The following is a 24,125-nucleotide window of genomic DNA, read 5'->3' on the forward strand; positions in this document are numbered from 1 at the left end:
TATAATTTTATTTTCCATCAAAATCCATAACTTTTAAACTAAAATCAATCTCTTTCACAGAAGTAATGATTTTGTTTATTTAACTTCAGTGATTTTGTATCAATAAATTCATATTTTAAATTCAATCCCATTCTATTGTAAATACAAATATTTAGCTGTACTTGTTACAATCATTAAGAAATTGTTTGATAATATTTTTACTTTATTTCAATATGAAACGGCCAACTTCAAGATGAGGTTGTTGATTATTTTAATTGGTAATATGACGTAGATACGATATAATGACGTCATAATACTTAATAAATAATAATCAATGGACTATTGTATAATAAATAAATAGATAGGTAATGATTAGTTATAGATTTAATAATATTTTCAATTAAAATTTAAATTGAATATTATTAGACGAACAATTCTAATTTAACTGACGACATAACTCACGATAACGATAGAACATATCTATTTATGTAGCTCTACGTACGTAGCTATACATAACATTGTTTTAATTCATTGATTATAGGTGTATTAGTCCGCAGGCACACGCTCAAAAAAAACTAACTGATTATATCATCCATCATCGTTGAGGCATTCTCTCGAAGATCTTATATCTAGCATTTTTGGTTTAAATTTATAAAATCTCGTTCAAATTGATGAAATATGGTAATAATACTGGCCGTAAAAATACGTCTGATAGTATTTTTACGACCAGTACTGCTATATTTCACTCATTTGAACTTGTTAGACCAGGCTACTATGATTTAAATTGTTTATAAACGAAAATTCTTGATTATTCCTCTCATAAGCAATATGTTGGGAATGTTTCTTTATAAATAGAAAATCTGAAATTATATTTTATCATTGTACGAAATATGTGGATTAATGGGTTATTGTTCGGGATCAAATTGATATGTGATATCATGTTGGGGCTCAAGAAAATGTTCGTAACAAAAACTTAAGTATTTTTCAATTGGAAGTTTGGGACGTAATCAAATTTTTCGATCCGTGGAAAAGAACGTCCCGCTTTCGAGAATTTTTTTATGTAAGACAATTAACCGCGAGAATATAAAGTCTCAACGGTGATGTAATCAGTAAGTTTTTTGAGCGTGGTGCCTTTATACTATGTGTACGTACGTTTTGATGACGTACAATAATGATACAAAAGATATTTAAAAGAAGGGAGAAAGAAAGTGTAAGGGAGGTAAGAAGAGAAACATGTGAAAATGTAAAAAGTGAGTTACTAAAAACCAAAACAAAGTACATGAGCTTCACACAATCTTTTTTATAAAGTATAACGTTTTCGCTTCTAAGTTTAGACGGGAAATAAAAAGTAGAAATAGGTTTTATTGAGTTTCCAATCCATAACTCTTAGTGGACTCCTTAAAATGTATCGACTAAAGAAATTTCTTTGTGGTCTTAGAAAGTATTCCTCAATTTTTTATATTTTTGCTGACCAGATAACTTTAGAAAATGACTTTTATCCGAATTCTTCTCCCCGATTTTTTGGAAAATGTCACTACCTCGATTGCTTCCCATTAAATCCAGGCTTGTGGAACCTATCCACCTATGCTTAAAGAATCAAAACATGATATTTTTTGAATAGGGTACTTTTAAAAGACCACCCAATATACAAAACGTTAATTGTAAGAACCATTTTACTTTGAATGTAAAATGTGGATGAGATGAGGATGCAAGTAAATAGAAATAAGAATAGCGGGGGGGTTGTAGATGAAGTAAGGGTTGTTTTAATAACATAACATTGTAAACTGTTATATAAAGTTTACATAATATTCCTACTTTCATTAGTATAAAATATCACCTTATTAGAATAACGATACCTATTTGGGAAGAGTGTTGTACCTGTGGTTCACTTTTATAAGGTATCTGTGCCTTATATTCTAGGATATAGCATTTGGAAAAATTCATGAATCCTAACTTTGCTTATTCTGAAAAGTATGTAGGCATATTTAAAACTTCTAAATAATGTACAGGGCAGCCAAAAATTAGGAATCACTAATTTTCTTTTTGGAAAACTAACCTTTCTTTTTATAAGTTTTAACAATTATGACTCTAATACAAGATTGAAGAAGATCTTTCCAACTTAGACAATTTTCTCGAATATTTTTTGAATTAAGAATGGTTTCGGTTTTATTTACTCAGCTCCATGCTCGCCAGATAAATACCCCGAGATTTTCTTGTTACAACATGTACTTTTATGGAAAAACAATGGCAGACATCGAAGACTGACAGTATGACGGTAATTTGAACTGAAGCCTTGAAGAAGTCTCGAAAACTGAAGAATGATCCAAGATACATTAACTATAAGGTACAACACCTTACCCTTCTATCTTCGTTACCACCTGGGTGTTGGTTTGATATGGAGTTGAGTAATGATTATAAGGTGATAAACGTTAAATTACAATTTAACGTTTATCATGATAAGCACAGATGAAAAGATTAATTATACTTAAAACACATAGCATCAAAAGTGTAGGAAACATACTCCTAAACATACTCAAAAACATACTCCATGCAAACCCTCCGTAATTTTTAGCGAATTATACTTAGATCAAGCAGAAAATTCAACTTTTTGAATTGGATTTTTTTTGGGTGTTTTGTATAATCGAGACACAATTCGATGGTGACTTACCATCGTAAAATTTCATATTTGAAAAAGGTCCAACGGATTTTAAATCCATATAGACGTAATATATCGTACAGTGCGGTTACCTTGTATAATTTAAGTTCGGTCACTCTTAATGGGAACCCTTTATAACATTGAACATAAATAAATGTGAATAATAAATAAATGTGATGGTTTAATAATACATTTGTTTAACTCAAAGTTAGTGAGCTATATATGATATACATATATGTACATACAGGCTGTGGCAAAAAGGTGTGCGATTTTAAAAACGCTGTAAAAGAAACGCTCATTAATTTTTATACAATATGGCGTATGGTTGTCCCCATTTTGAATTTTCATTACTGCCATATCTTCAGTAGCACTCGCAAGGTTATGACAAATCGATTGACGTCTGAATTATCAAAATCGCCCGTCGCATTTCGTCTCTAGTATGCCATTTAGGAACACACATACATTGATTGATAAACACATTACTACTCCTTTTGGTTGCTCAGTCGGGTGAAAATTGATCGGATTTGTAATAGAGCGTTTTCAAAATGACAAATCTCTGTGCCACTCTGTACAGTTCATATAGCTAACTCATTCAATAACTAGACCATGTTACCTAACATACACTTATTTCCCACAAAATGGCTAACTCACTGCTTGCTACACCTAAATGCAACTTAAATCTATTCATAATCATATTGTCTACATAATATAGAATAATTGTATTGAATGTTCGATGAGACATGCATTATGTAAAGGGTTTGGTAAAATAATATTAAGATAATAATGTAATACTAGGTCGGCTCGTGTAGTCTCTTTTGTGTAGCCCGATTGCCTTCAGTTCCATCTTCGCTACGGCTTGAATCTCCTCTATCGTATCAAAACGGTGTCGTCGGAGCGGTCTTTTGAGCTTGCTGAACAGCCAGAAGTCGCACGGCGCCAGATCAGGTGAATACGGTGGTTACGGAACAATATGATCACGAATTATGAGTGCATTATCATGGGATGGTCCATTATCGTGGTGTAAAAACCATGAATTGTCTTTCCACAAATTTAGGCGGATAGCATTACGGAAATGACGCACAACGTTTAAATAATATTCCTTGTTGACTGCACCAAAAACGCGTGGAGGTTAAATTCAAATGTCACCGTATTTTTTGGACACAGCATGTATAAGATCTATGTTTTAAATCGATAAATCGATAATTTTGACCTCAAATATCTCAAAAACTGTTCACCACAGAACTTTTCGCCAATAAACACTTTTAATCAACATCTTAGAAAGCATCTTTCTCTAAATTTTCAGCCAATTTAACCGAAATAAATCCTTGTATGGGTTTTACAGTTTTCTGGTATGCACCAGTTTCCTAGTATTAATTATTTTAACAGGTTTTTCAACTTCTATTCTACCTACAAAACCTACCTACTACGTCATGTCTGTCCTGATATGAGCTCATTGTCAGTGGGTTTTGGTGGACTTTCAAACACAAAACACTAAAAGCAATAAATTTACATTTAAATATTTAATTAAAAATTGTACATAAAATATGTTTTATCTGAATCCATGCCCATGTATGGTAGTATGCATTTTTAATTTTCGTTATTTTTGCTCATGTTAACCTTCTAACCGAACCTCTCTCCAACCCCCCAACCCCCTCCCTAAAACCCCATTTTAGTCAATTATACAAGTGTATGTGTTTGGATGTAGTTAGTTTTGGTTGCCAAATATTAAGATAATTATTTATATGGACAAAAAAAAATTCAAACAAAATAAGCGAAATAACAATTTCAATCGAAAATTGGTTGCCAATTATTTAAAAGACTGCCAAAATGTTACAGGGTTTCTAGCTAAGTTGGCTACATATGGAAAACTTTTTTATTATAAAGTTTACGAAAAAAATTTATCCAAAAATCTCTGCTTTCAAAAATAATAACATTCACCTATTCACTTTTCACTTTTGACATCGAATATATAGGATGTCCATAAATTGGGAAAATTCGATAGGAATGTCAATGGTTGTTTAGAAATGTAGACCATTTTGACCAGATAATAAGGGAAGCGGCTCAATAAATCACTCCCGAGATATGTAGGAGTGTAATTAAACAATTTTGTAAAAGAATAATTACGTGTATGGAACACGAAGGTGGATACGTTGAGGCAAAACGAACAGCAGATAATTAAAAAGTAGCCTATGTCCTTTCTCAGGCTCTAGACTATCTCTGTACCAAGTTTCATTTAAATCGGTTGAGTAGTTTAGGCATGATTGCGTAACAAACAGATAGAGTTATGTTCCCATTTACTTACTTCCCAGAATAAGTTTTAATGTAATGGGGCCGATTTTGAAAATTTCCAGTTTCACATATTTTCCGCGGTTTCAAGGCGGTAATATTCGAATCAAACCTTTTCAATGTAATGTCTGTGTGTGTTTGTGTACGTATGTGCGTATGTTTACTCGGATTATTTCGCCTCGATTATCTCGCGAACCAGCTATGACATTAACACGTGACTGGATTTATTCGACGCATAATTGGGTATTTAAGAACTGAAAGAGTTTCAGCAGAATTAGTTGAGCCGTTTTTAGTGGTAATAAAAAAACTGGAAGAAACTGAATCAACAGAATCTGAAAAGTGGATAAAACACATAATTTATTTATGGAGATAATGATCGTTCCAGCATAAGCTGCAGTACATGTTCAAAGAATAATCTATGAAGGCTAACAAGACTTATTTTTTAATGTTTTCCTCCCTCTGGGAAGTTAGTAGTATGGATTACTGGGGTTGCACTCACACGACTTCAGTACCACACCGACTATGCACTGCCAATTTATAACATTATTAAGGATAAGTGTGAATAATTGTCCAATAGAAATATTGTGGCGTAAAAAAAAATGAAAAAGCAGAATTATTATCCTGACCTACACTACCGCCCCCCACCCACCCCTGACCTAATTGTTTGTGTTATATTTTCAACAACAAATAAATAATAATAATGATTGTTATAATAATAAGTACTGGTACAAGTAACACTGTACAATGGTACAATATGTGTGTTGATTTAAAATTGATGATGCTGACAATGGATTTCTATTGCAGTGTGGAGGTGGAACGTTGTCAAACATGGAGTGATAACATTACACAGCAGATAGACCTTGCCTTCAATATATTTTTTATGGTATATTTTTTTATAAGAGTAAGTATTATTCAATATATACCTATCTTTATTTTTATCTAGGATTCTGCATACAGAAGGTTTAAACAACACGCATAGTGGAGAATTTATTTCAAATTTCTAGCCAAAACTCAGATTTGTTTTGCATTAAAAGTTGTTTTTAGGTATAGTAAGAAACAAACAGGGCACTAGAGTTACCTTAATCTTGTTCTCCTGTCTGTTTTATCTGCCGCAATTGGGTTTACTAGTATGTTTGAAAATGTTAATTTTCCGAACAAAAAGCCACAAAAAAACTACATTCTACATTCTGGCAAAATTAATATGGCTTTTTTATTCTGTCAAAAACGCTGTCATCCATTTTGGTGACGTACTTTTAATAAATCGCGTCCGTCTGTCAGCTAGTTCTATCGCAGAAACCGCATTAGTTTTACATCCGAAATTTTAACAAAATGTGTATTACTATTTCCGCTATAACGACAAATAAAAATTAAGATGGCAGACTTCAAAATGGCTACCATGGAAATTTGAAAAAAATTATATCATGTCAGTATTTTACCAAAAAATTTAACTAAAAATTACTTAGTGTTTATATTTTGATGAAGCGTAACCCTTTGTGTGCGAGTCCGACTCACACTTGACCGATTTTTCTTATCTTTCTTTATTTATTTATAGTACAGGATGAACCATCAATAATTATTTTCTACTTTTTAGTACAATAAAAGCTTTTCCCTAAAAAAATATTCTTTTATAAAAATTTTTCTTTTCGATAAAAATAAAACCCATAACTCATAGATTTGAAATTGATCAAGGAACATACTCTTAAAGTTAACGCATCAAATGACAGGACATCCTGTAAGTATTTACTATCTTTAAAAAGACCTCTACACAAACCAATGATAACCAATTCAATTCAGTTTTTTTTTTCAATACATAACTTACGATAGAAAAGAAAACGAACCCATGAACAGATAATATTGAAAAGTTTAATGAAAAATACTTACTTATCAAGATAATAGAAAAAAAGTAGTATTTTGTGTTGATATCCGATGACCTTACATTGAACGACGGATGTCCACATGTTGCAGTAGTTCAGTTATAATATAATCTTAAAGGAAATTTAACAATACAGGGTGGAACCCATTTTAATATATTATGGCTAATAGTTCATTTTGTAACTAAACCAATCAAAAATTAACGAAAACAAAAGTTAGAGAGTTTGATGAAAGACGAAATTTAAAAGGTAAGAGATAGAAGAATATTTTAAATTAGAAACTTGCTCCGAAGAAAAAAACTAACATTTTTTATAAAAAAACATCTTTTCGAAAAGTGTTAGCTTTCGGAGAAAATGCGAATATGTCACTATTTCATTTAATCGAAAAAAAATACTCAAACTTTGGAAAAAAAAAAGTATTCGTCTTTGTTAATAACTTTTAATGCCAAGTCAATTTTCATGATCATTTTAGGGTCAAGGTCAAATAACCTTTAAACTTCCATAGGTCTTCCATTGTATTAATAAATTTTGGTAAAAGTATTTTAATCCATTTGAGAAAAAAAGACCATTCGCATGTGTTAAATACACAGGTTATGGACACAGGTGAATGTCTCCCACTGTCTTGACAACGTTTGGCTAAAGCATTTTTCTGTAGCTTGCTTAGACTATTGCATTTAATCGACAAAAAAGGCCATTCCCCTGTGTTAATAGCTTTTAAGGCCAAGTCAATTTTCAAGGTCATTTTAATATCAAGGTCAAATGACCTTAGAACAAGACTTTCAGGTCAAACACACTGGTCACGGACATAGGCGAATGTCTTCCATTGTCTTCCATTGTCTGGACTTCCAACTTTTGACTGAAGCGTTTTTCTATCTAATTAAAGTGTAATTCTCTTACCTTTTAGGATCTTAATTGACTATTCTAGCATCCCAGAGAACTAGGTTCAATCTGAACATGATGTCTTCGATCAAACTTTTCAACTTTGGCTAAGGCTGTTTTTTTTATTGGTTAGTTACAAAACGAACTATCAGCCATTATAGATTTCTTTTTACCTACATTACCGACTAAGATTTCTGATAGCTTCGTTTAATTTCATCATAGATGGCAGGACTATAGTTCGTAATATACTTTAATAATTATAATAAATTAAAATTTTTAATGTATACCCATTTTTGTTTTGTGTCTGTTTCAGTTTATAGCGGCTAGTGACAAATTCTGGTTTATGCTGGAGATGTATTCATTTGTAGATTATTTTACGATACCCCCCTCGTTCGTATCCATTTATTTAGATCGAACATGGATTGGTTTCCGTTTTTTGCGGGCACTTCGCCTCATGACCGTGCCTGATATTCTTCAGTACCTTAACATACTAAAGACTTCTAGTTCCATTCGCCTCGCGCAATTAATCTCTATATTCATATCAGTATGGTTGACAGCCGCTGGTATTATTCATTTGGTAAGCAATTTTTTTTTAGTGTAATATCTTTCTATTATACACTGTAAAAAAAAGGTATTAATTGTAAAACAAAAAAAATATGATCTTTAGGTTGATCGGACATTAAGATAATGAATTTTTTGTTCATGGTTGTGAAGAGTAAATACTGAAAAAATACAGGTATCGTGGGACATCTGCTTGAAACTATGTTCCTATCGTATCTTCGTATATTATAAATGCAGCGCTTACTGTTTTATTCAGATTTGGTTTGAGTGATTGATTATGCATGCACATGTTCAATTTTATAAGATAACTTTGTGCATTTTGAACGTGCAATAAGGAACATAGTTTCAAAAATTTAGATTCAACTGTAAAATTTGCAGTGTAGTGCCCGATTAATCTTAACACCAATTACAAGTAAATATTTTGTTTTTCCAAGAAATTAAATACTTATTTTCTTAAGTTAAGTATTGAATAATTTTACTTAATTTAAGTATTCACATTTTTTTTTACAGTGTAGCATTAATAAAATCCTAAACTCACCTATATTTTTGAATTCCCCGAAAAATTTTATCCTATTAGATATGAACAGAATCTTAATAATATTTACAGCAATGAATTTTATCGATTTTCATTAACGAAAACAAAAAACCATATGATTTAATTTTACAGTTGGAAAATTCAGGGGATCCACTCGAGTTTGCTAATCCACAACAATTATCATATTGGACTTGTGTTTATTTTTTAATTGTTACCATGTCCACGGTGGGATACGGTGATGTTTATTGTAATACAATTCTTGGCCGAACTTTTTTAGTTTTCTTCCTTTTGGTCGGATTGGTGAGTAAATTTTTCAATTTTTTTTTGTCGTACATGGATATATATTTATTTATTTATAGTAGAATAAAATTATTAATTTAATTCATTTTTATATATTTTTAAAAATAGACAAAAAAATTCAAAATTTTAAGAACACAAAAAATTCGAAATTTTGAATTTTTTTTGTTTTTGAAACCAATTCAAACATGTTTTTATCAAAGAAACAAAATAGCCTTATTAATTAAAATACCTTAAAAAAAATGTTGTTAAAATTAGCCGCAGAATGAATTTTTATTTACCCATCAAAAATTTCGATTATATCATGTAGCACAGCAGTGCGTAAGCGTAGATTAGTTATATATATACAGGATGGAACATTTTATGTATTATATATAACCCGATCATCTTAGTCAAAATAACTGGTCAACCTCGGAATCTAAAGGAATACGTTGAATTTTTGTATAAACCTCCCTGTTGATGGTACAAATATTGTATCAAAACTCACATTTGGTCACGTGTGCACGTCCTTAGATATTCAAGGTCAAAGGTCTCGAAAGTCTCGTTTTTTATGAATATCTCGTTTCTCTTGCCCTCAATCGTATTTACATTTACTATAAAAGTTGCAGAAGATAAAATTTTCTACAAATTTTGTCGAGAGCTAAAGAAGCGAGATATTCACAAAAATTGATTTTCGAAACCTTTGACCTTGAAAATCTAAAAATATGTGACTATTGAGACAACATTTGTACTATCAAAATAAAGGTTTGTACAAAAATTCAGCTTATTCCGTTAGATTCCGAGGTGATACATTAAGATGATTGAAGTATTATAGATAATAGCTTGTTTTGTAGTTAACCAATCAAAAAATGACTTCAAAAAAAGCTGCAGAGTTTGATGAGGGACATCATGTTCTGACATCAAATTGGACCTAGTTTTCCGGGTTGCTACAATATTCAAAAATATAACCTATCTCTTATTTTTAAGATATAAATTGTCTATCAAAGCTACCCGGAAAATTAGGTCCAATCTAATGTCAGAACATGATGCCCCTATCAAATTCTGCAAGTTATTTTTTGATTAGTTAACTTTAAAATGAGCCATTAACCATTATAGATTAAAATGATCTACCCTGTATAAATACGCATTTCGACTGCCGTGTAGTCATCATCGATATGAATTAACTAATCTTAATAATTCTTATAAATATTGTATGTTACTGGTTGCTAATTTGGTAACGGTCTGCACACTGGTATTTTGGTGGGTGCACAATTTATACTTTTCCATGAACTCAAGAGTTTTCCTAAGCTCTTTTAATTCATTGCCATAATTTGTAATAATACCTAAGTGTCTCATTTTCGAATTTCAAATGAATTCCTTGATGAAAACATGTTTTTGAAACTAGGTATATTCAAATATATACTTCAAATTGCTTCAATTTCCAAAAATAAAATAAACAACAAACTTATTTACCAAAAAAAATAAAAATCAAACTTTTTGCTTACTGACTTTCTGACCCAAAAAGAAAAATTTTGAAACTACGAATAACACAAAATTCGTAAAATCAAAAAAGAAAACTATCTGCGACGCATGCCTTTCTGCCAAAACAAAACATAAATTTTGTTTATATGAAAACAAAATTAAATACTTTTCATACACCAAAATATAGGATGGTTCGAAAATCACTAATCCATTTAAAACATTCTGAAATGCATAAATTTCGTAATTTTAACAAAGTTTAGAATCAGGCATTTCTGTTTAAATTTACGACAATTTCCTTACAAAATTGGAGTCGGTACGTGTAAGGAAGAAGTCGTTTTCCGGCCAATTAAAAATTTGAAAGAAAAGTGTTTTTATTTATCAAACGATTACAAAAAGTATAGACTTCATACCAAATTATTAATATTTACCCGATTTAAATCAAAATTTTCCGCGTAGAATCAAAAGAAAAAAAACAGCTAGAAATTCGAGAGATTGTTCTAATGGTTGTGTTTAAGAACTGGGGAATAACCTTTCAGGGTGGCCTGGAAAAGCAGAGAATTGAATAAAAAATGCATTTTTGTTGCGTGTGAATACGAAAAAAAAAACTAATTTTAGCATTTTTTCTATTCAATTCTCTTCTTTTTTTAATATCGCCTCAGGCCCTCTGAAAATGAAGTCCCCGACTGTGAAATTATTCGTCTTTTAAAAAGTTTTTAGGCACGACTCTTCCCAAACAAGCCTCTTGAATTTCTAGCCGTTATGAAATGTTTGTTAACTTATAAAAAAAATTTTAAATGGTTTAATGACTTTTGAATCATTCTGTATAAAGAGTATTTATTTATATAAATGTGACGTATACATATTATAAGATATATATTTTTTTTAATTTTATTTATTTTTATTATTCTCCTTATCTGTCTCATTATAAATCCTATATGACACTCATATATGCTTCCTTGTCCTAATTATTTTAAAAAACAACATTTACAATATTTTATAATAATTATTATATTAATTATATATTTATAATTATAATTTTGTATGAATGTAACAGGTTTAACTGTAAAACAAACAAAAAATTTATTTTAAATTAATTTTAAAATCAAAAATCAATACAATTCATTTTTTTTAGTGTAGTAAAATTCTAGAAAGTTTCACCGTTAAATCGAATTTCGGAGAAATTTGAATGAAAGGTAGGGAATTTCCACATTTCAATCAAGTTTTACTCCTCTCGAATTTTAAAAAGTATGACGGGGTACCCCATCATGAATTTTTTTAGATCATCGTGTCGTCATTGTTTTCAAATTTTGAATATAGGCCAGTAACTGGTAAATTTTAGTGCAGAAATTTTGTTGTTGTGGGAATATGTTCAGGGGTATTCCTCGAATGGAAATCCAAGTTGGCGGTAAGAGAGGAGGGAGTCATGAGCTTCTTTCGCCATCTTAGAAACAGGTTTTATCAAATATCTCGTGACCCATGGATCGTGCGAAAAAAAATAAGTGGCTCATTTTTGTAGATAATAACATTTTCTTATAACTTTTATGTGAAACTTTTTTCTGTATAAAGCTACTGCTTAATATTAAGTGAACGATTCATGATATATTAAAGTATCCCAAGTTTGGAGTGCTATAAATAAAAACCAATGCATTATATAGAAAAAAGTTTCAAATAAAAGTTATCGAAAATGTTATTCTCTACAATAATGATTCAGGCAATTTTTACCGTACGATGCATGGTTAATGAGATATTTGTATATAAAATGTGTTTTTTCAAGATGTCGGCTGAAACTCACGCCTTTCCGACTCGCCAACTTGGGTAAACATTCGAGGGATACTCCTAAACATATTTCTGGCTTTTGGGGTAATATCTAATATCCCAGAAAAAATTTTATCGGCTATCAACCTAAATCGTTTTTAATCGTGGAGCGAATAACATACGTGAAAAAATTATAAAACCACAAAAAATCTTTATAACTATTCAATTTGCAAAATTGCGGAAAATTTTGCCCGTCAAATCCATTTTTACCGAGATAATTTACTTATCTCCTAACATTCAAAATGATGGCCTGTCCATATGAAATCTGAGGAGGAAAATTGATGTGAAAGTGCTTCTCATTTACCCAATAAAATGTCTGCGGGCTTTGATTTAACAGAAACTTCGATTTTACTATACTATTTGTGATAATGTCGTTTTGAGTGTATGCATGTTTTTAATTTTCTTTTTTTTTCGAACTATAATCGAAAATTTATAATTGTTGCCTTTAATTCTCCTTTTTTGAACACGTCATGTTGTAGCTTTTGTTTGTACATGTCCAAAAAAAAAAAAAAAAAACAAAGACAATACAAAATCAAAATTGTTTTTCCTTCAAAACAAGCTTTTCGCTTTTATTTTGTTTTGATATAAATTATAATTGTTTTAGACGTTTTGTACGATACACATAATAAACCTTTGTTTAAATGTTTCCTGCCATTTTTAGTAAACATTTTTTTTTTACTTCAAACTTTTATCTGTAATGCCAATAATTTTCGATAAAATTTCATTAAAGTCATGTATTTTATGGAGTTTCTTAAGAAATCAAATGCTCTGTTACAAAATTGTAAATTTACAAAATATTTGTAAAAATAGTTAAGTAATATTACAAACTACGTAATTTTACCAATGTTCCAAAATTTATAATTAATTAAGTGATTGGAATGCTTCGCTAAGTTAAAAATAGCCAAAAGCAAAATCAAAATTCACATTCAAGTGATACTACTTTTGCCTCACAGGAATTTTTTTTCGATTAATTTTTTCGTCGCCATTGATGGTTCAATTCCTCAAAAAGTTACCAAAAATAAAAATTCCTTTTTTTATATAAAATACTCCTATGTTTTTGAGAAATCCAAAGAAAGAAAATACTGTTCGTTGCCGATTTAAATTAAATTCATTTTCCTAGAAAAATTTTGACTCAAATTTGCAAAAACAAATCTATTTGAATATACAATGAACATATTTCACTTTCAACTAATTTTTTTAACAAATATTTATCAGGAATTGATTCATTAAAAAATTAGGGGCAAAAAAGGTGTCGTGAGACACCCGGTAGGAACTATTTTCCTTTCGTACCTTCGTACATTATAAATGTAGTGCTTGCTTCTTTATTTACAAGATATTTTTCTCAAAATTTAAGGTATTAATTTTAGCAGTCAAATATTTTTAAGAATTAAATTTTATAGCTACTTTTTACTGTATGAATTATTTGTAATATTAGTTTAAAAAAGACATTCTTCTGATTTAGTAGTCAATCCAATATGTTCGTACACTACCTACATTTGGTTTGATCAGGATATTTATTATGACATACCATATAATTTCCTTGTCAGTTCTTTAAATTATCTCTATATTCATTAACTTCTAATAACTGATTTTCGCTACTCATTTTTTTAAATGAAAAAAATTTTGCCCAAAAAAATAAATGAAAAAATTATAAAAATATTCTCCAATTCATGGCTAGCGGAATCATTTGAAAACGTTTTTGTTTCTTAGGTGACTTAGATAAAAATGACCGGTTTATTGTGTCTATTTTTATGTTACACTTTTCTTGATTTTACCTTCTAGCCCGCAAACAAATCAGAATGATCACATGCGATAAGGTATATCGTAAAAAGAGGATAAAGATTTTAAAAGAAGTACGCCTAAATTTGTCACATTATTTAAAATTATTGGTATTACTGTTTCTTCCAAAACAATTCAAACTGAAAGAATAATGACAAAACAAAAAAAATATTTAAACTTGATATTATTTTTTTCGTTCAAAGTTTCATTTATTACTTTCTTTGCATGTTTTTGACGCTTCTTGCAATTTATCACTTCTTCTTAACATAATAAAATAATATACAGCTCGTGTGCAATATCATGTCCAATATGAATTCAACATTAAGTATTAATTCCATATTATGTATGATACAAGCTTGATAATATATGATTTTTGCTTTGCTGATCTGTTAGCGTGGGGATTTTGGCAAGCATGTAACACACACATAGCCATATGTGTATTAATTGATTCTTAACATTAAATTCATATTGGACATGATAGTCAACACACACAGTATATACATACAGGAAGTTTTATAATTGAAAATTTTCGCTTCCTGAATAAGCTGAGAAAAAAAAGAAGAAAAGTTCTTTACCAAATTTGGATCTCAGGTCTTTTTGACGAGATAATTAATCTAATCTTATTATAATCAATAAATTTCATCCAATAAAACACTACTTAAACAGAGGACGTGTTTTATCATAGTGAGAAGGAGTGACCTAGATGCAAAATTACTTCATAAAAAAACTCTATTTGGCTTCTTATATTATTATAAAAACTAACCCATAAAAATCAAGTTTTATTACACTCCTTTTATTACACTCAAAATAGACCGTATACTCACGGACAAACCACACTATGTATATTGTGTTGAAGTTGTAAGTTGATACGATTTTCTTTTAGAGTTTTTTTGCAGTAATTTCGCATTTAGGCCACTCCTTCAAACTATGATAAAACACATCCTATGTTTAAGTTTTATTGGATTAATTTTATTTTGATGGATGTATTTTTAATAATTGATTAATATAAGATTAATTGAACTGTCTCGTAAATAAGGCATCAGATCTAAATTTGATAAAGAACATTTTCTTCCTTTTTTTCTCAGCTTATTAAGTAAGCAAAAGTTCTGCCAGACAATTATAGAACACTCTGTATATGTAACAATATTTATATTTAAATAAATTTATTAATAAATCATCACGCTAAATGCCTATTATCATCGCCTACACTGCTGCATAGCACTACCACTTTCATAAAATTATTAAAATTTATAATGATAAAACAAACTAAAAAAACTTTCTAGGACGGTTACGTTTACTTAGCTTATAGAAAAACGATACCATTTCGAATAGAAACATGAAACTTAGCATATTAATAACTGGGAGCTGCAGGCACGTCAACTAGCGTAAAAAATTTTTACTTATTAAAACGTGATGTGGGCTCGTTTTCAGTAGTCCTAATTTAGACAGCCAGATGGCAATACTTGTAAAAATTAAGAACCCAACCAAATATTCTATTGTTGACAAACTCAAGCCAACGAACTCGTAATTACAACAATACTCTAGGTCTATAAAATTCTCGGTCTATTTTTTCGGGATCTCTTGTTTCCGTTTACCTTATAAAATATGTATATCTTTTGCCTGATTCATCCAAGTAAAGGAAAAATTTGGATTCTTGAGACGACACAAATTTTACGTCATAAAGTTACGTAATAATTATTAACATTTTCCGAGCTTAGTAAAAATCGGTCTGCGAGCGACCTGGTATCGAGTTACCTGGTGGTCTGGTACCCAGAGTGAGGTATCCTCGTGGTCTGGTAAAAAACTTAATTCACGGAGGCAAAGAAGATACCATTCATTCCGGGTACCAGGTAACTCAAAGCTCGATTCTGTTCAGCGACCCAAATACGAGTTTTGACTGATTATATAACGAATTTCTCGATAACTCCAGCAGGCGACAGGGATACTTTACCCTGGTTATCCTTAGTTACCCTGGGCAACAGGTCCCTCGAAGACCAATTCTATCGTAATATTTGTGCTTATCGACTCCAAGACGCTCAAGTAATGGAATCATTTCATCACAAAGTTTCCTGGAGCTCTAACGAATAGAATTCACAGACTCGCATTCAAAGCCGTCTTACTGTTCAAATCTTTCAAAGATTTCTGTATCAATTGTGAGGAATTGGAGAGGGGACTAACTACATTAAAAGTTTGCTAAATTGCATAGTTCTTTCCGAATGGGACCGTATTTCTGGCTAAGAAACTGCAGAGCATTGTTTTTAATTTCTTTTTGTTTTTGTAAAATACACTTGTTTACACATTGCACAAAAAAAGAACACAAACGATTTGTTTATTAATTGTTTACAGGCCATATTTGCTAGTAGCATTCCTGAGATTATAGAACTCGTAGGCAATAGGTCCAAATACAGTGGAGAATTCAAACGGGAACATGGAAAAAGGTACACACACACATCAATCAAAAATGAAACATTTATTAAATAAAATTGTCCAAAAACAAAAACAATTATTTTTAAATAACTATGAAAGAAACACAAAATTTAAAAAAAAAATTACATATAATATGGCTAATCAAATATCTTCGTAAAAAAGCTTTTTGTGGAAAAATTACAAATATGTTGTTGTATCCTAATATGCCTAAGAGGAATATACATTTCTGCCAAAATTTGTTTTTACAATTTTTTATTTGCTGTAGAAAATTTTGTATATTATTATATTATACTGAGTAACATCGAAAATCAAAAAGATCTTTAGGGCGTTGAAAATCTGCTCTTATTTTAATTACTACTAATATCTTTTTAATATTGTCTTGAAAATTCTAAGGCCACTATTTTCACCAAAAAAAAAAAAAAAATTATTGAAAGTATTCCAACTTTTGCCCTATTTTAAACCGGTCAATTTAAACATTCCAAGGTACAAAATTTCGCTCCTCGACTGCAATTTGATAGAATTGATCAAAAAAACTTGTTAAATGAAAGTTCTCATCGATCCAAGATGTGAAAAAAAATGTACGCGAGATCAAAGGTCACAAAAACGGATTTTTCGCGATTTTCAGCGAAACGGTAAGTTCTATCATAAAATTAGTTCAGACTTGTGTTAGAATTGTAGATCAGCTAATTAAATATAAAAAATGTCTGAATATTATTTTCCTATGAGCCATCGTTTCTGAGATATAGGTTAGGTTATATTGGCTGTCTACGAAGGACACACTTAGGCTATAGAGAACCATTGTGATACCATATATGTGTTTTACCACCTTTCCGCTGATAATATCATTTATCAGCTCCTCAATTTCAGAGGCTGAGTGCACCTCCTTCATGAATATACCTTGCACTACACCAGCCCATCACAACTATTAATTAAATTAATTTTGTTGTGACGGCGGGAATCGAATCTGCTACCCTAAGCATACCGCGGACGGAATTGGTTACGAATTAACCAACTGAGCTAATACGATTCAAAAATTCGGAAGAGTTGTAATCGTCATATGATTTTATGGATGGACATATAATTCTAACTTACATTGCAAATTTAATAATATTTTCTAACATATTTAAATTATTAATTATTTAAATTTAATTAATTGCTATATTTCAACAATTTTAGTTGGACATTTACTATACCATTAACATGTAATGAATTGAAAATTAGTCAAAAAAATCAATTTTGCTACAAAATTATCCACTGCAAGCGCTGGCATCGATTTGATTTTCCCTACCATGAATGAACGTAACGGGTATATGTTAGTAAAAATTGTGTATATGCAACTCTTCCAACTTTTTAAATCGTTATATCTCTGAGACGGTGGCTCTTAAGAAAAAAAAGTATTGAAACATTACTGTTTATAATTATTTGATCTACAATTTTCGTTAAAGCTAATTTTATCATAAAACTTACCATTTTGCTGAAAATCGAGAAAAACTCGTTATTGTGACCTTTGGCGCCACGTAAATTTTTTTCAGGTCTCGGATCAACGATGATTTTTAGATTTCAGTTATGATGGTGTTTTGAACGATCCTACCAAATTTTCAATTTATTATTATCCAATTTTTGTAATGTTTACTTCTTCTGCTTCGTCTCATTCAAATTTTGATTAGGAAAAAAAATTTACCAAGTAGTTATTTTAAAAAAACGCTACTCTTTTAGATAAATTTCTAATTTTTTGCCATAGAAAACAGAATTGCTATAAAATAAGTTGCGGTAACATATTTCCCACTTCAAATCAAGCCACTTTTGTTAGAAACTCTTTCTTCGTACTCCAGCTGAGATAAACACGTTATAACATTTTATATCAAAAAAACTCTCTTCATGTACTCAAATTTAATCTTCGACCTTTATCCAAAATGCGTGATTTTGTTGAAATAAAACAACCAAAATATTTTATTTCTCCTAATTCTATATCTTTTTCTATCTTTGTGAAGTTACTCAATTTGTTCCAGTAATTATTTGTTAACTTTTATTTCAATTTAAAAAAATTTGCATGTTTTTCAAAGTAAAATTTTCTGTATTTAAAACGAAAACAACATTTTTTTTTTAGATTGATGGCTATTAAATTTTTTATTTTTCTGTTTTGGATAAATATGGCAAAAATTATTACCGAATTTAGTCTGCTGTCCCCCGTCAATAATTCTAATAAAACATATTTTTTTGTTTAAATATATAGTTCTTAGTTAGTTTTCTACACACCTGATGTTTGGTTTTGTTGCACACTTAACCGTTTTTTATTAATTAGACTTAATAAATAAAATAGCAAATTTACAAAAGCTCTGCCTTTTTTAATTAATATATATTTATAATTCTAGAATTTTTAAACAAAATTTAATTGACTTGTGTTTTGGAAAAGTAGTTTTAAACAATTTTCATTTATTATACAATATTATTTAAGTCCTTTAAAAACAAAAACCATTAAACATTTCCTGAATTTTTTTGTTCATAAGAAAAACACAGAAAAACACCCAAATTTATTTTTAATCCAACTTCACTTCCGAAAAACAAATTCCGAGTTAAATTATTATTAATTTAAAAAAATTAATAAATACTCGAGTGATTCGGAAGAAAGTGAAGAACAGGATCATTTTATACACACAAAATAATAATGTTTTATCATTTAATTAAAAAAAAAAAAAGAAAAAAGTGTGCGGTCGTGGGACCCCCTTTAGGAATGAAGTTCCTTATGAAACAACTATAAACGTTATATAAATACTTTTACACAATTTCATTAACTTACTTTTCTAAATATGTATTAATACATATAATTTATTGCTCAATCTAACTTTGACAGAATGAATTTGATAAGTGTCAAGTAGTGGTTGCCATAGATATGACACACATAGCATATGTCACATGCTTACGTGACGATTTCTACCAGTTTGCTTATCAAGGAAAGCCGCATTAAGGAACTTCGTTCCAATAAATTACTTTGATAATTAATTTTTTTTTTTTGTTACAAATAATTAAATTAATAATAAAAGTATGAATGTGAGAAACGTATGAATTTTGGTACGAATGTTGTGTTTTATGAAGATAATGCTCAGACATTGTAGCTTGTGTGTGGTGATAGGCCGTGTTTGCCAGCTGGATACCGGAGATCACCGAGTTAGCGGCGAATCGGCCCAAATACGGGGGCAAGTACAGCAAAGACGTGCGCCGCAGGTACTAGTGAGCTCCGTTCCACTACTTAATTCAAAAATTCATTGAAAAAAAAAACTCAAAAACAAAAAAAACAAATGTCACGCAATTACGCAAAACTCAAAATGAAATATAGTAAAAAATAAATTACACTCCAGGCACTGTTGTGAGCTACTGAATTTTTAATTTTATATCATTTTTTAATTATAAAAAATACTTTTTAAATCAATTTATAATAATTAATACATTTGTTTTTTTCATTTTTTTTTTCTAATTTTTTTCTTAATTAGTAATTTTTTTTTAACATATCGTTCGGTTTGCGTAGAATTGTGGGTTTGATACAATTAATTAGCGGTTTTTTTTTTAAATAAATAATTATTTTGATTTTTCTAAAAATGTATTAATTAATATTAGAACAGTTTTTTTTTTTATTTTTTTATTTTTTACTTTTCTTGAACGGCATGAAATTATGATTAATAATTTTTAATAAATTTTTTGGATGCCGCTATTATATCACAAACCTGTATGCTTATCAGCCTAATTTATTTATTATTAATTTTTTGGATCAAAAATATTGCAGATTAATTATCTCTTAGTTTTGATTATCTATCAATAGATGGTGTAAAACTCGGGAAAGGGGGAGTTGTTTCACAGCATCTTTTGCTACTAAAAATCGCTTTTAAATATTTCCGTTCGTATAAATTTCGTTTTAATTCGATTCAAAATCTGGAAAAAAACAACGTAAATATACTAATATTAAATGAAAGAATGTTTACTGACTGCACATGCGCAGTAGCTAATGTCGAAATCATAATTAATGGTTGCGTTTAGTTGAATTGGTTGCTCAGTATTGCTCGTTTAGTACGGATACAATCGATAGATGGAGTGTTGGTGTTAAATGAGTATTCTCGATCGCTCAGTTCAGATGAACGCACCTATTCTCATTTTTAATATTTATTGATATTATTTGGTAGCCAATGGCAATGTATTACGTCATGTCAGAATGATAATAAATGACTTTTGAAACACACCTAAGCTATAATTAATAAAGCGATATTTTTTTAAATAAGAATGTATTAAATGAAATAAAATTTATAACAGATTCGATGCAATCTTAACTGTAACAGATATTTTCGATGATTCGATGTAATTTTGATGTCACAAAAATCAGAAAGTTATTGACTTTTTAGTTTTTACTAGCATCAAAATTTAACTCTGGGAGGAGGATTGATAAATTGAAATTATTGAAACGAATTTATCTGTTACGATTAAAATTACGATTAAAATTCGTTCGAATCTGTTACGAAATTGCAGGTGGGTAGTTTTCAAATTAATTAAGATATTTGATTCGAGTTTTTATTTTTTAATTATTAAAAAATTTATTAAAAAATGATCGCTCGAATTTTCTCTTTTCTCATATATTTATTTTCTCTTAAAATATATAAATAAATTACTTTCTGGATGAGTATTCAATAAAAAAAATACAAAAAAATTAGGCCTTTGAGCATACAGATTTCGTTTTGGTTTTTATGAAAAAAAAAAGCTAATTAATAATAAAGTTTTTAATTTCTTTAAAGAATTTGACTTTTAGAAGCTTGTAATTTATTATTATATAATTTAGTAAACCCCGTAGCGTGCACACAGAGCCCGCACTTGCCTGAAGATTATCGTAGGCTGCCACGCAACACCAGCCATAGCTTGCACACAAGCCACAAAATGAGTTTGTTTAAATATTACTTTAAAAAAAAATTAATTTTTCCATTAAATTTTCATTATTTTTTTTATTATTTTAAAGTAAAATTTAAACGAATTTTTTATTTTTTCATTTAATTTTTTTTTATTTTTTTTTATTTTGTTAAATATTCAGAATGGATGGGACCCCTGTGTGCTGTGGACTAACTAAGAAATTTTTATCACCAAAAAAAAAACTAAAAAATACAAAAAAACTAATAATTTTTTTTTTAAAAACATATCATTAGGTTTTTTTATTTGTTGTGTTTTAAAAAAAAAAAAAAAATTGTAAAAAATTTACTTTGCCTAAGAAAGTCATCTTAATATTTATAATCCTTTGAATCCTTTTCATCGACTTACAAAATCATGTGAATCCTTTTTACTGCTAATATTTTTTTTCTTTCATTTTGTTTTTCTTTTGTTTATTCAAAGCAAATTTTTGTCACATTAGCAAAAAAAATTAAAAACAAATGGTTATAGAAAAATATAATCGTTTGTTTAATTGATTAAAGATTCCAAAGTTTTAAGAATTTATTTTTCGAAATTTCTCAGTAAATACATGACATAATCATATCACAATTATACTCTAGGCCCGGCATCGACAAGTGAGATGCCTTGCTTTACATGGGGCATAATTATGACATAATAATGGCATGTATTCCCTGGATTTTTCATATATTTTGAAATCTTTAATCGATTAAAAAAAAAAAAAACTTGTGCTTTTCGTCACTTATGCGAGTGTTGTCTTCTTATTCTGTCTGTTCTGATGGCGTTTAGGCGATATTCGCCAGTTGTATTCCCGAGATTATTGACTTGATCGGAACTAGACCGAAATATGGCGGCACCTTGAAGAATGAAAGGGGTAGAAGGTGAGAAAACGAACACTCAAATTTTATCAACAAGTTTAAAATTGAACATCATTTTAATTTTACCAAGCAACCGGACCGATTTTTTTGTTTCATACCAAAAAACATTTTATTTTGTTTTTATTTTTTATTTTTTTAATAAATTATTTGTACATTTTCCTGCACGCTTGTTTATCACTCTATTAATCTCTTTCTTTTCTTTTTCTTATTATTGTTTTTTATTTAATATTTTAAAACAATAATAAGTGCATTTTCTTTCCTGTGTTTCTGTCCTTTCTTAACACAAACCTTAAACCAACCTTTTTTTTAAAGGAAACCACAAAGAAACTAACAAAATTAAACCCACCTCTATCTTTGTTTTCAGTTTTTTTTACTTATTGTTTCAAAACTAACCTTTTTAAATGTCTGTAGAATTTCTTAATGTTTTTTTTCTAGTAAGAGGAACAAGAAACTCTTTTAGAAAAAGTCGTTTCAAAATTTTCATAAAACGCATGTATTTGGATAAATTTTTGAACCAAAAAAACTTAGAGTAAGCCCTCGAGAACCTTAAAAATGAACAAATCAACGACAATAATTTTTAGATGCGTGGCTAGGCTGTGTGCACCATAGGCTCCTGTACGAGTATTTTTTTTTTTGAAAAAAAAAACTTTCCACACAATAAATAATTAAGTAGAAATATTTGAATCCAAGAATTTAAAAAAAAAAAGTATTTCGCGAGAAAATTCGTAATAATTTTCAGTAATATAAATTTGCATGAATTTTTACGGATTTTTCTTTTGCATGATTTTTTTTTTTTAGTTTCGTCGTTTTATTGAGAATTAATTTAAGTGCGCTAACGGTACAGTGTGTGAGAATTTTAATTTATTTTATTTTTTTCGTTTGAAGTAATGCATGCCGAAAATTTTTTAAATAATACGCCTACAAAAAAAAATCACAGCGCTGCTATCAGCTATCAATTTGAACAAAATTAAAAAATATTTAGATCACTTTAATTACGCACTCTTAGCTAGGGATGGCAACAATATATCGATAAAAATTTAAATGTTCCGATATAAATAGACTGTTATCTCATTTCTTTTTACAGTCTGCCAATAATCCAAGACGTATTTACAGACACAAGCAACAGAAAAATGTATAAAACAACATTTATAACGAATTAATGCATAATTAAAAATAAACAACTTTTTACAGTCTGCCATTCATTTTAATAAAATACAAGAGTGTTCAATACACTAAAAATTTATTGGCAGACTGTTTTCTCGTTTATAAAATTTACCATAACAATATTTTTGTACCAACTGATATTGGTTATGTTAAAGTTTGTGCACGAGAAATCGTCTGCCAATAAATTTATTGTGCATTGAACAGACTTTCCTTTGATTCAAATGAATGCCAGACAGTAAAAAGTTGTTCTCTTTGATTAAAAAACGAATGTTAATTTTAAAGTATGTATTAATTCGATATGAATTATATTTTATACATTTTTGTGTTTCTTGTGTAAATATGACCTCTATCATTGACAGACTGTAAAAAAATGACTTATGTTTTTCTGTCACGAGCTGACAGTCTAACAGATATTGTTAAAGAGGTATCGGTTTTGAGTAATGTTAATGAAATATTGACAAAAGACCACTTGTATCGAAGATCCAGCCACTGTGTAAGTATGTGGCTAATCGTGTACAGTGACGCGTGGTTACTGGTTACCAAAAGAACTGGGCGCTAAAAACTATCAAATTATTGAAAACAGTAGGTTTTTCAATAGTTATTCCTAATTTTCTACAGTT

At 29.4% G+C, this 24,125-nt stretch overlaps 1 protein-coding gene across 1 annotated transcript in view; it reads left to right on the plus strand.

Annotated features, from left to right (window-relative positions):
• The window catches only part of LOC123290461 (calcium-activated potassium channel slowpoke), a 165,836-nt gene that overhangs the window by 97,706 nt on the left and 44,005 nt on the right, over positions 1 to 24,125 (plus strand). The window contains exons 3-6 of the mRNA XM_044870664.1: positions 5,726 to 5,822; positions 7,985 to 8,248; positions 8,900 to 9,067; positions 22,253 to 22,344. Coding sequence (XP_044726599.1) covers positions 5,726 to 5,822; positions 7,985 to 8,248; positions 8,900 to 9,067; positions 22,253 to 22,344 — 621 coding nt within the window. The remainder of the gene's footprint in view (positions 1 to 5,725; positions 5,823 to 7,984; positions 8,249 to 8,899; positions 9,068 to 22,252; positions 22,345 to 24,125) is intronic.

The sequence above is a fragment of the Chrysoperla carnea genome, chromosome 1 (assembly GCF_905475395.1).
Source record: "Chrysoperla carnea chromosome 1, inChrCarn1.1, whole genome shotgun sequence".
NCBI lineage: Eukaryota > Metazoa > Arthropoda > Insecta > Neuroptera > Chrysopidae > Chrysoperla > Chrysoperla carnea.